The sequence below is a fragment of the Panthera uncia genome, assembly GCF_023721935.1.
Source record: "Panthera uncia isolate 11264 chromosome C1 unlocalized genomic scaffold, Puncia_PCG_1.0 HiC_scaffold_3, whole genome shotgun sequence".
Lineage (NCBI taxonomy): Eukaryota > Metazoa > Chordata > Mammalia > Carnivora > Felidae > Panthera > Panthera uncia.
The window spans coordinates 55,154,665-55,168,440 of NW_026057584.1; the positions used below are offsets into that span (position 1 = coordinate 55,154,665).

Genomic DNA, 13,776 nt, shown 5'->3' on the forward strand with positions numbered 1-13,776 from the left:
AAATAAAACAAAACAGAAGCAGATTCATAGATATAAGAAATAAACTGTTAGTCAGCAGAGAGGGGAGGTGTGGGTGGAGTGGAGATGAAATAGGTGAGGGGGATTAAGAGGCACAAGCTTCCAGTTATAAAATAAATAAGTCATTGGGGATATAATGTACAGCATAGGAAATACAGTCAATAATGTCGTAATAACTATATGGTGACAGATGGTAACTAAACTTAGCATGAGGCTCATTTTGTAATGTATGAAAATATCAGATCATGGTGATGTATACCTTAAATTAATAGGATAGTGTATGTCAATTATTCTTCAATAAAAAAATTCACTATTATCATGGTGGTATAATGAGCTGAGTTTCTTTTTAAGCCAGGAGAATTTCAGAAAATAGAGTCATGTCTAGTTATTAAAGGGTTTTTTTTTTTCCTTTTCTTCTGAATCAGGTGCTGTCATACCATGCAACATGTTCAAAAGCTGAAGTTGACAAGTTTAAGGTAAGGAAGCAAAGAGTGCCTTGCCAGTACATAATGTTACGCAGCTTTCTGATCCTTTGTCATTTGCCTCTGTAGAATCACTCCCGCCCATTAGGTGTTAAGGAATAGAACTGGACATAGGTGTGCTTGGATATTTCAGTCTTAGAGGGGAAAGGGGATTTAAATATAATAGAGCAGCCCCTTCAAGATCATTTATTTATTTCCATTTGCTAAGTAGGTGGGATATTAGGGAAAAAAATCTGTGTAAGAATCAGAACACCTGGCTTTGGCATTGGTTTTTCCTCTAACTTTCTGTTCACTTACAATCTGTGTGTTTTCATCTGCAAAAAAATAGGACAACAATAGCTAACACTTGTCAAATGCTTACTATGGACCAGGCACAACACAAAGCATTTTACCTGCATTAATTCATTTGAATCTCATAATCCTGTGAAGTATACTGTTTTACAGATGAATAAGTTGAGGCATGGAGATGTTAAGTATATAGGCCAAGATCAAATGATTGTAAGGGTTATAGCCAGGCAATGCAGCCCCGGAACTGGAGTTCTTAACCACCATGTTCACTGCTGTTCAGTGGGACCTTCTTCCAGCTCCAACATTGGATAAGTCTGTGAATGAGTCTTAGATATTCTTTTTCTTTCTTTTTTTTTTTTTTAAGATTTTATTTTTAAGTAATCTCCACACCCAGCGTGGGGCTCAGACTCACAACCCTGAGATCAAGAGTCACATGCTACACCAACTGAGCCAGCCAGGTGCCCCTAGATATTCTTTTTCACCTCACTCACCACCGTTCCCTTAAAGGCAGCCCAGAATTCTTGTTCCTTTCCCCGCACTTCTAACCAGCCATGGTCAATATATGAGAGTGTGGGAAACCTGATTTTGCACCCTTATGAAGTCTATGATGTCTGCCTTTTTGTTTTTGTGGAGGTTCAGAGAATTATTGGGTTAACCACAACAACCATAAGAAAGATAGTGTTTTGTGCTGTACCAATACACATTAGTATGTAATAACACTGATGATGGCTAGTCTTCTAATTAGGAGTTTCATTTACACATACATGCATTCATGGAAGCATGGCACAGAGACCTTTGTACCTGATCGTTGAATCAGATCATTAGAGTTGAGTCACACTGATAAAGAAAGGAAACAAGGGAAGACTCCAAACTCAGAGTAGGGATGAGGGAACTGCTCAGAAGGACAGGGAGCAGCCCATCTAGCATGGGCATAAAGTAAGCTGCGTGGGCTCCATCCAGGGATATGGTCCTATTGGCTTGATGAGAGGCTTAGGAAAAGACATGCAGTGGTAACCCAGATCAGGAAGAGATATGTTGCCAGCAGGAGGTGACAGCTGACAGCAGAGGAAGGAGACAAAACAACCCAAACCATGGCAGTCAGGGCCTTCTTGTTATAGAGAGAAGCATCCTACATACCAGCTAGAATGTGAGTGCCATTAGGGCAACACTTTTTTTTTTTAAGTTTATTTATTTATTTTGAGAGAGAGAAAGGGAGAGAGCACAAGCAGGGGAGAGGCAGAGAGGGAGGAAAAAGAAAGAATCCCAAGCAAGCTCTGCACTGTCAGCACAGAGCCCAATGCAGAGCTCCATCCCATGAACCCATGAGATCATGACAAAGCAAGCCAAAATCAAAAGTTGAATGCTTAACCAACTGAGCCACCCAGGGGCTGCAGGGCAGCACGTTTTGTATGTTGTGTTCAGTGCTCTATCTCTACAGCTCTGGGGACACAGTAGTATTCAGTAATTATTTGTTGAATGGATGGATGAATGAATGAATCCAAAAAGCATCAGTGTTCTGTAACTCAAAACAGTTATTCACTAAGAAAATGTTAAAACCATGGTTACATATAATTATTTTTTATGTTTTATATTTTATAAATATGTCCATCAAAAATATTTAAAGCGTTTGTACTTTAATGAAATTTAGTTACCTAGAAATCCTATTTATGGAAATAACTTGCCACAAATATTTTACTGTTCTTACTGTTTTATACTTTATATTTTTACTGCTCTTATAATTATCATCATTTCTAAAAGAAGGAAGGGACAGGCAGGAAGAAAGACAGCAAAGCTCACAGTGGGACTAAATATGACTGCAGGAGCTATTTGATGGGACATGTCCAGAATCACAGCAGGCCAAAATCAATAGCTCTGTACTCTCTGAAGGTATTGCCCTTTGTTTGGCCTTAATTCTTAATTCCTTAGAGTAAGGAAAACACTATTGTCTGGAATTTGCTTTTCTATTGTTAGCTCACAAACATACTAAAAATATGAAGTATTTAAATTTGAGAACAAAGGGTTATTTCATCTTAAAATTATCAAGAGTATTAACTTAGCTAATTTATTCCAGATTTTATCCTGAAAGATATTGGTAAGTATCTTATTACAATGTAATTGAGATATAGTAGATAATTTTAACCTAATGGCTTTTTTTCTTGATATATAAAGTAAACAAAACATTATCATAATTGGTAGCTGATGTCTTGTAACTGCAGCAATAAGATTAAAATGTAGTGAGCTTAAAATAATCCTGCACATAGACACTGAAAAGTATTTACTAAAATTTCACACTGGAATATGTGCAATGGCAGTTTCCTAACATTGTAACTAAATAGCAATAAATAAATGCTTTGTTTTGACCACTATGTACAACTAAACCATGCATACATTCAAATATACTGTAGGGGCACCTGAGTGGCTTAGTGGGTTAAGCGTCCCGACTCTTGATTTTGGCTCAGGTCATGACCTCAATGGGTCGTGAGATCAAGCCCTGTGTTGGGCTCCTTGCTGTCAGCACTGAGCCGGGTTGGGATTCTCTCTCTCCTTCTCTCTCTGCCCTTCCCCCACTTGGGGTGCTCTTGCTCTCTCTCTCACTCTTTCTCAAAATAAATATGTAAAAACGTATATATGTAGTAAACTTTGCTACCTACCGTAATTTTTAGCAGAGATATTAAAGAAAAAAGAGAGAGAGAGATTTGAAATCTGCATTCAGAGTTATCTATGAGATTTCATCAGTGCAAGGATTGCTGAATTGATGGATTATGTGCAGCTGGGACCAAGCTAGTGATCAGTGATTCAGAGATTAAGTCAGGGTTTGGAAGAAATGTCATCAGCTAGTACTGAGAAGGATCTGGAGGTCAAATACAGGTCAGACTCCAGTTACAGCCGAAACTACATTGCATTTGGGATTCAGATATGCTGAGAATGCCAGTGGGATGTGGTTGTTTACGCAAGAGACTAGGAGGCCTCCTAGTCAAGAACTTTTCTTGGTGGAAATTGAGGCCTCTGGATGGTTCCAAGTTCAGCATGGGGTTTGTCTCTTGAATCTGTCCCTTACCACAGCCTCCTATGGATTCATCTTCTCAGCTAAAAACATGAGTAGACACAAAAGTTATGGCCCTTAGTACAGTTTCAGTACAATAAATGACTCTAAGAGCATGAGGGTTCCAGAGTGCCAGTAGAATGCAACAGAAAGCAGCAGCCCAATGGAAGGAAGCCTCAGATAGACCAGAAGCAAGGCACCTTCTACCAAAATGGCCAGCAAAGGCTAAAGGGATGAATTCAGGCTGAGTGGTCACATTTTAAGGACAAATAAGATATACCCAGGGATGTCTCAGAAATAAGTAGAAGAGAGGGAGATCCTATTGGAGAGGATAATACATACCATTAATTGTTTTCAATTCACTACCATTTGTACTCCTAGGCGGGATGGTTTAAAGGAACACAGATTTCATATATGATAAACCTGTAGTCAATCTTTAATCATCATTAATGCTGGGCTGGTAGCTCCTTACCTTTTTTCATATCTTATCTTCCTATTTCACACCTGTCCATGCTTGGGGATTTCTTTTCCTATTGTGAAATACCATAGGAGAGGGAGAAGATGCTTTTACTTTTGTTTTGCTTTGTTCTATTAACTCTATTTCTCCAATTGGGAAAATTTCCTCCGTGGGTGTGTGGTGGTAGGTAGGTGAATGGTGCTCAGAAGGTGAAAACCATTCTAGAAGAATTCCTGGATTATCTAGCCAGAATAAGTAGATGAAACAACATATAATTGCTCAGCAAAGAATGTCAGAACCTAAGCTTATTTTTATGGTTCTGACATATTATTTATACCTTGGGATTTTGGAGAACCACCTATACACAAAATGATCACAGAACTTCCTGGAACTAATGAATTAACTTTTTAAAAGTCTGGTTGAGGCTATAATATTAATAATTTATCCTTTACGGGCTGATTGCCTTGTGCATTGAATGAAGAAAGAAGGATTTAAAGAATGGTTTTTGTCCTCATTAACATTTACTGATCTTCCTTGAACTTGAAATAAGAAAGGCGTGCACAGAAAATTTGTGCAGATTTTAGTGCCTGTTTATATTTCTTCTGCTCGGTGCTAACAGGAATAATGGATAAAGACCATATTGACAATTAGATCTCTTTGAAGATGACTGGTTTAAAGGCTTTTAATAACCTGAAGATGCCAGCTGTGATAACATAAGAAAATGAGTTTAGTGCACCAATTATATGCTCCTGTAATTTTATGCACTTCCCTAAGATTCCAATGCGGTGGACAGACCAAACAGTTATCACTATATATGCCAGTTTACCAATTAAAATCAACTCATGGACGTTCTCATGTTATATTGCCACCTTTTATCATCTCTTCTTTCAATTCCAAACTGCATGGGTTATGGCTGCAATCAGAGATGAACTCGTTTACAGCACTATTTAACTGCCTCAGTAATTAAACACCAATAACTCATGTTGGGTGTTTGGGTTTGGACTACCTCTTGCATATTTCAAGTTATCAATGTTAATGCCTGGGCCACAAATTAACATCCTGGTAAAGTAAATAAAATAAAATAAAGTGCCAAGGAATAGGTACTCCTTGTGGCCTTTACATAGCTACATCAAAAATAAGACCTTATGGTCTCCTCTGTGAGATGGAGGGCAGAGGACAGGCAGGGCAATAGGATGGGATATACTAGGCTTTTTTTTTTTTAAGTAATTAAGTTTGAGTAGACATCTTTGATCCATGAAATATTCAAATGTTATCATAAGAAGCTTCCTCACTCAGAACCACCGTGGCAGTCGTGCCGGTAGATGTGTTTGTCACAGGTCCTGCACAAGAGTCCCTGCACGAGGGGTGTCCCTGAGGAGGCAGGAGGTGGGGCTCACCCCTACTTGGCTGGTCAAGTGATGGCATACCTTTTAGTAACTGACCTCCCAAAGGATGCACCTTTTTCTAATTGCACAAAGACAGGACATCTGCTGGCCACTGCCCTGCCAACTCTATTTCCAAAGCCGTGGAAAAGTCCAGTCCTTGCAGCAGCTTCTTGCAGAGGAAAAGTGTCCTGGGTAGACAGAGGACAACACCACGGCACTTACCCAAACCCAAGTAATGAGGCAACTGCCAAGGCAGGAAGGAGCAAGGTAGGGCAGAGGTTTGGGGAGCCCATGTTCCCTACCGCGGTCAGTAGGAAGCACCTTCTAGCTCCTCTCCTGCGGGCCGGGTGCTCCCACAGTGACACCTCCAGAGTCCAGGGGGTGATCCAGGACCTCAGGGGGCCCGGGAGGAAGGAGAGCTTTCTCTTGTTTCTCTAGCCTCAGCCCTCACAGTCTTCTGAAATGCTACCTTTGGAAATCTCAACAACCAACAACTTTCCAGTTCACCTTGGCATACTTCTAAGGTTGTTTAAAAAGATGACCTCGCAGCAGTATAAATGGAATTTGGGACTCATCTTACACCTAACCTACTCTCCTGTCCCCACCTCTTAACTTTAGGGGGTTGTTTTTACTTTAAATAGTAGCTATGCTGAGTTTAATTTCCAAGATTTTTTTTTTTTTTAATCAGGGAAAGTTATTGAACCTTCAGTGGGAAATTGGCTGCAGGGGAAACAGCTGGATCAGCATCCTAAAGGGCATCTCCTGCTCCTAAGGCAGCAGACTGAGCCATGCAGCCAGCACCACTGGGACATGCCCATAAATATGTGGAGTGCTCTGTGTCCAAATGTCCATGTGATCATATGGGGTTCTCTTTATGAGTAGTGTCTTAATGAAATGTTAGCTCAGAAAAAAAAGATGGTTACACTTTCTCACTCTTGAGTATGGAAAGTAGTGGGGAGGGGAGTGGTGTGAGGAGAACTGGGGCTGCAAGTCCAGGCTGGCCTTTTCTACTGCTGAACTACGCGGCTATGAGTTGAGGGCTCTTCAAGAACCCACCAGGCCCTCCTGTGGTGACCCTGACCTCCTTTCAGGTCAGCGTAAACAACCATTATTGATCACTTCTTTCCATTTGGAAACAAAATAGGGACACTGTCTCCAAAAGGTCACAGTGGATGTTTACTTTCCCTGGGAGGAAGGATGCGCCTGGAAGGCTTTCTCCCACCTTCTTGCTTCCACACATTAACACAGCTGGTCCCCTGCACTCCTTGAGTGGAACACATGAAGGCCCAGGGAGTCTGACCCTGAGGGAATGAAATAAAAGGCAGTTCATTTTTGGGTTTGGAGCAGTGATGAGTCATGAAGGCCCAGGGAAGACAGGAGTGGAGGGCAATAGTGTGGCCCTGTTGGAGCACTGATGCCTGAACAATGAAGGCAACTATAGAGGCCAGAGGGATCAGACCCTCTGAGTTTCTAGAACCCTGGGGCAGCTCGGACTATCTCACTCTCCCCTCTCTCTGGTTTTCCTCTAGTTAAAGCCATCTATGACTGTAGGTACAGAACTGGGAAATTGATGCCCCCTCACCTCAATGATGTGGGTTTGGTTTGGCAGTCATAATGGTTGGTTTTCTTCTGCATTTCCTTCGGTATACATAGAAGCTTCCCTCCCCCTCCTCTCCAGGGGCACACTTGACATAATTACCCAGTGACCTTTGTGTCCTCATATGTCCTCAATCCCGTGTGCTGTTCCCTCATGGAACAGAGGACTTGAGAATGTCTCCCATGCCACCACCATCCTCACAGTTACCACCAGCTCAGACTCTCATTCTTTCTCATTCAGACCATTGTTTGCATGCCCCCCTACCTGGTCTCCCTACCACCTTTTCTCTCTCATTGGCACAGAGCCCGATGCAGGGTTCAAATTCAAGAACCGTTGAGATCATGACCTGAGCCGAAGTCGGACATTTAACTGACTGAGCCACCCATGTGCCCCATCCCTCCCTTTTTAAAATAAGTTCTTAAGACCTATTCCCAAATTCATCCTGTGCATAGTGGACAGATTAACAGTACTCTTCTGTTGGTGTCAGTCTTCCTTCTCAAAGAGCTCAACATCTATGATTCAATCATTTCAAATTCTTCAGTTGGACATTAAAATGAGTGAAGGGGAGTGGAAAACACAGGCTTCAGTTATGGAATGAATGAGTCATGGGAATAAAAGGTACAGCACAGGGAATATAGTCAATGACACAGTTCTAGCGTAGGGTGACAGATGGTAGCTACACTCATGGTGAGCACAGCGTAACGTATAGAGAAGTTGAGTCACTGTGTTGTACACCTGAAACTGATCTAACACTGAATGTCAGCTATACTCAAATAAAAAATGTTTAACTAAATAACCAAATTCATTATAATGATACTTTTAAAAACTGCTCTGAACTCTCACCTCCAGTTCACTACTCCATCTGGCTTCCCATACTCCCCCTGACGGACCCTTCCCACGAGCTATGTTAGATATTTTCTGTCCATTCTCTGCCCTTCTCTATCTCTGCTCCCATTCCTGCTTCTATCTTTGCATAGAGGCCTGACAATCTGCTTCTGCTCAGTTGTGCCCCCTCCATGAAGTCGTTCTCACTGTAATTCAGGCAGAAGTGATCTGCTCGTTTGCCATTTTTTCATTATACATATCAGTCTCTTTCTTGCAATGTAAATCTTTATGCACCTGCCCAATCACCTGGTTAAACCAGGAGCATTTTTAGGAGTGAATCCTTGTCTTAGTCATTTTTGTAACCCTTATATTTCCTAAAGTGCCGCTTGCACCTGGGTGCTGGAGAAATGTCTACCAAATTCATTGAACTGTTTGCAGTTTTGATGGCAGAGGTGTTTACAACATGTGAGTCAATTTTGGAGTAAGGATTTATGACATTAAGAGTGTCGCAAATTCTTTCTCAACACCTGTTTTAGGTTCTTGTTTACTAGTTTCCTAAGAAGCCTGAACTATATGAAAAGAAAGGGATTCATTTTCTTTGTTTAGCATATTCTCTTTGGAGTGTTCAGTAATGACAATATCTGTCCTTCCCTAGTTTGGGCAAAGGCCCCTTGTCATTCTTAGTTGATTCAGCAATTTCTTTAATACAGTCATACCTTAGAAACACTGAGGGTTTGGTTCCAGCAATAAAGCAAATATCACAATAAAGCAAGTCAAATGAATTTTTTGGTTTCCCAGTGTATGTAATAGTTTTGTTGACACTCTACTATATCTATTCACTGTGCAATAGCATGATGTCTAACAATGTGCCTATCTTAATTAACAAATATTTTATTGCTAAAAGTGGCTAACCATCTTCTGAGCTTTGAGCAAGTCATAATCACTGATCACCATAACAAATTTAATAATGTAAAAGTTTGTAGTGGATTGAGAATTAGGAAAATGTGACACAGACACATTATGTGAGCAAACGCTTTTGGAAGAATGGCACTGATAGACTCCCTCAACACAGGGCTGCCGCAAACTTTCATTTTGCAAAAACCGAAGTACCTGCGAACTGCAATAAACCAAAGTGCGATAAAATGAGGCATGCCTCTATTAGATGTGATTCTTCACTCATGTGTCCTGCTACCACCATCCTGATGACTACGTTTGTCGAAACCATTATTTTCTTGAATCTCAGGATGTCTTTCTAATTTTTTTCATTTGTATGGTCCCATTTTCTGTCCTTTCTACCTATTTTTGAAATTGTGTGCTGCTTTGGTAGTTTTGCGTGTTTTCTCTCAGTTGACAGTGGATCCATCCAAAATCTTAAAAATGTGCATAAATCATGATTCTACTGATCTCAGGGCACAATATGAAATGCCAAGTTAGGAGACAACGTCTTTGTTGCCAGAGCTGTCTGTTTTTAAGCAGCCTTTGGAAGGCCACAGACACAGTAAGACAAGAGAGAGCAAACATGGAAGTAGACAAAACAGCCACCAGACTTCTCAGTTCATTTAAAATTTCTAAAAAAAAGGAAAAAAAGAAAAAAGTAATAAAATTCCTAGACCTCCGGTTTCCTCATCTTCACAACAAAGCCATTTTCAGCTATAACATGCTATAATTTTATGAGCCTATAAAATTTATCTCCAGGAGGGAAGGGGAAAATAAAACATAAAGCAACATAAAGTTGACAAAATATCTTGGGGCTCTTATAATTTCTGAATACCCAAAGCTTTTAAATTTAAGCTCTATTTAAAAAATTGGAGTATTTGGTGGAAGACTTGTCTCAGTTTGATGTAATTACATATAATAAGTGATTTCCGAAACCCACCATGGCTACATTATATTTGAAGGTAACATTTTACAGTAATACTCATGAGAAAGATAAGTGATTATTTTAGGTAGAACAAGGATCTGAATCTCATCAGTATAGAAACTATACACTAAGGCTACCTATAAATATTTAAATAATTACAATGCCTTAAATGATACTACTTAGCAGGGCATAAAAAACGTTTTCCTACCGGTTATCTCACTGGAGCCTCACAACCTCTTGTTGAGGGCAGGGTCATTATAGCTCCAATTTACATACAAGGTGACCAAGAACCAAAGAACCAGCAAGAAAAATGCTTGTATTTGGCTTTGATTTTTTTCTCTCTAGTGTTTTGTTTTGACCTTGAAGACAATGCTTCATTTCAAGTACTGAAGAGGAAAATGTAAGCAATAGCATGGAATTTTATCCTGAAGTCATTTCTTTTGACGTAACTGTTATTCTTGGAAACTGGCATTTTGACAGTTTGTGGGGCCAAATAAGCCTGAATGGTGTTGATGTCTGAGAAAAACGGAATTTGAGGCTGAACTTTAACATAGACATTTAAAAAGAGGCTTTTTGTGGTACTCTTTGGGCAATTGATACATAATGCTATTTTATTAGAAACTTATTTTTGTATTATGGTTGTGCTATCCATGTGACTTCTCGCCCTGGGGTTTCAGACTGCTTAGAAACCTAAGGAAATTGGAAACAGCAAACATTATGGAGATATTGCATCATTCTTAGCAAGTAGGTATATGATCCATTATTCTGACATCTTGCTTGTCTTCCTTATAGTCTGATTGGCTATCTAGCTATATAGAAATCTCTCGACATCTGGAAAGCTCAAAGGAAAGAGAGCAGTCCCACTTTATTATCCTGTATTCTCCAGGCCTGCCAAGTACCTTGTAATACAGATAACAAGGATGTGAGATTGTGAACATCCGTTTAAGGATAAAGCACTTGTCAGGAGATAAAGTCTTATGTTTAAGGCATAAGAACTCATGAACTAGAGACTATTTTGGGAAAGATATGAAGTGAAGAATGTGAGATTGGGTTTATATTTGTATAATATTTCCTATAGCGATACATGCTATTAGGGACATCATGGGCAGTAATCTGCATATCTGAAATATGACGACTTTAACATAAGACTCTAAGGTCTTTTTAAGGATTTTTGAAAGTTATGATTCTGAATTAACCTCTGTATATTGCCTCAGTTTGTATATGTGAATATGTATGGTGTGTGTGTGTGTGTGTGTGTGTGTGTGTGCTTGCATGTGCTTTAGCTTAAAGGGATAGTCAAGTGATGTAGAGTTTCAACTCTGGCTTTGGAAAAAAGATCTTATGGCAGTTCGTTATATCCAAAGAGACAAGCAATGGAAAATCTGTGAGAAAACAAGATCTGAGATGAAACGTTTTGGCCACTGGGTGCCATCCTTGCTCCACGTAAGGATTTACTGAGCCACAGTTCTAGGAAAAATGGTTAGAACCCAAAAGACAGTAATTTAAAAGTAATTTCAAGATATAATAATGTTTGTGTGCGCACATGACCTAGAATATGTTAATGACACAGGCAGCTTATTCATTTGCCGAGGCACGAGGTGCAAGGACTGCGGAAATCTCCCCTCTGGTTCAGCCTTATCAACAAAGCCTGAGCAAAGCCCTCTTGCTGGCTGGATCCCAAGGAACCAGCCAGCGGGTACAGGGGAGCTGCTGTGGAGGCGCTGGGAGCTGATGACGACGTGGTGTGGTGGGTATCCAGAGGTCGGATGCGCCATTAATTATTTTTATTGCTGCGTGTACTGCGGTATGTGTATAAACAGGACTTGAACCCAGCCATCTGTGTGGCTGTGCCCTGTGCCTTTGAATGCATTCCTGTCATTGCTAGAGCTGGTGGAGCCATTCAGCACTCTCCCCTTCAGCAGGAAGGCTGGTGATGGGTGCCGGAGGAATAGTAACTCTGTTTGGGGTTCCTTTTGTTACCCTAGAAGCAATTCATGGAGTTTGCAAAAACAACACCTTACCCAGGCACTAGAACGTCCATAGTCAATGACACAGTATCTGTGCAGGATTTTGCTATCTTTGGATTTGATGCCAATATACATAAACCTGAGAAATTAAACTCAGCATTATGAACAAGAATAGCCACAGAGACTATTCTAAGGCTGTCAGCCAATACAGGCTGATGTTTCTATCCAGGGCCTCAAATATATGATTGGGACTGAAAGAAATTAGGACGTAAAGAAGTAAGAATTTTAATAAAAATTGAAAATCTGTTATAGTCACACCATAAAAGAAAATTCTACAGTCCTTTCTACAAGACCACATTGTAGAAGGGTTCCAAGCTCAAAATAGATTTTATCTCCTACCCCCAGGTTGGGGGCTGTGTAGAATGGCCTCATAGCTGGCCCTAGAAGCTGGCCCAGAGCAGGGCCTACAGGTACTTCCTTTAGTCTCATTGTAATCAAATCCACACACCCATGAAAGAGGAGATTGTAAGAAGGGCTGGTGAGACTTTAAAAAGGGTAGGCTTTTTTCAACCTATCCAGGGATAAAAGGCTTAAAGGCTATTCCACTGTTAACCATCTACAGGTGGATGGACTTTCAAATACATTTTCTGGGCTTACTGTAGGATAACATGATACCAATCATTATATACTTTTAAATATTGCTACTCGCTAAGAGTAGTGTTTTATAGCCACAGCGTTCCTTCTGATTCAGTGTGCTTTCACAGCTCTTATTTCATTGGATGTTAACAGAAGCCTTTAAAGGAGGCATCAGTGACTTTATCCCGTTTATGAACCAGGCAGCTGAGGGACATTGCATACTGCCAGTTTGGAGACCTCACTTCCTGATGCTGAGGTCCTTTTTTGGGACTCTCTCACCCAGTATGTGCTCAGTTCACTCGGTGTGACGGTCACCTGGAAAATAACAAACATTTAATGAACATTTTACCAGGTGCCAGGTGTGTTTTCAGTGCCTTCCCTGTATTACAAATTAAGAAATCGAGGTAGGGATAAGCATGCTGAATTTGTGATATCCCCTTTCTGTGATAACAGACATGGAATCCTTCCTGCTTTACATTCTTCTGGTCCTGGTTTGGTCCTGGTTTGGTCTGATTATGAGCCCTTCTGAATTCTAAGGCTTAGGTTCTTAACAGACGAGTTCAGATTTCAACAGACTTTACTAAGGGTGTGTGTGTGTGTGTGTGTGTTCAAGGTTACATAGTGGTGAGACAATCCAGGACTACTGCTTAAGCAGATGTGTATTCTCAGACTTCAGCATTCTGGAATATCAACATCAAGGGACAGGTTGTAGGATCTAAAAGTGATCTTTCCCCTCAAAGGGTAAATCCCAAACAGTTCTCGTGCTGAATGATCCCATTCTTCTGTATACTAGGTTCACTTTCCTAACATACATTATAATTAATCTTGGGCCTTTCCAGAGACAGAAGGGAGTTCTGTGAAAATCAAGTTTTGTGGTGGTTTCTGCAGGAACAGGTGGCCATCCTCACCACTGGCTTAAATTTGTCAAACATGAAATGTTAAGCTGGATTTTAAAGAAGGACACTTTGCACTCTCCCCCTCACCACCAGCAGGAAAGCCCTAGAATTTAGACAAGAAAGACAAGAGGGAGAGAGGCTCCCTATGACTACTTTGCTCTAATACGAAAAATCATAGAACTCACCCTCCCTTTAAAACCACAGAGAAACTTATTTTTCTGCTTAGAATATCTTTCAAACCATCAGTGATCCCTTTGAAAACAGCGTTCCTCTGGTTCTCTGAAGAGTTATGTGTGAGAGCAAAGGCTGATTATTTTGATA

At 40.5% G+C, this 13,776-nt stretch overlaps 1 protein-coding gene across 4 annotated transcripts in view; it reads left to right on the plus strand.

Moving 5' to 3' along the window:
- PDE11A (phosphodiesterase 11A) overlaps positions 1-13,776 on the plus strand; it is a 413,203-nt gene that overhangs the window by 275,043 nt on the left and 124,384 nt on the right. For all 4 annotated transcript variants that reach the window (XM_049615974.1, XM_049615976.1, XM_049615975.1 and 1 more), the window contains one exon: positions 444-494. In XM_049615974.1, the coding sequence (XP_049471931.1) occupies positions 444-494 (51 nt within the window). The remainder of the gene's footprint in view (positions 1-443; positions 495-13,776) is intronic.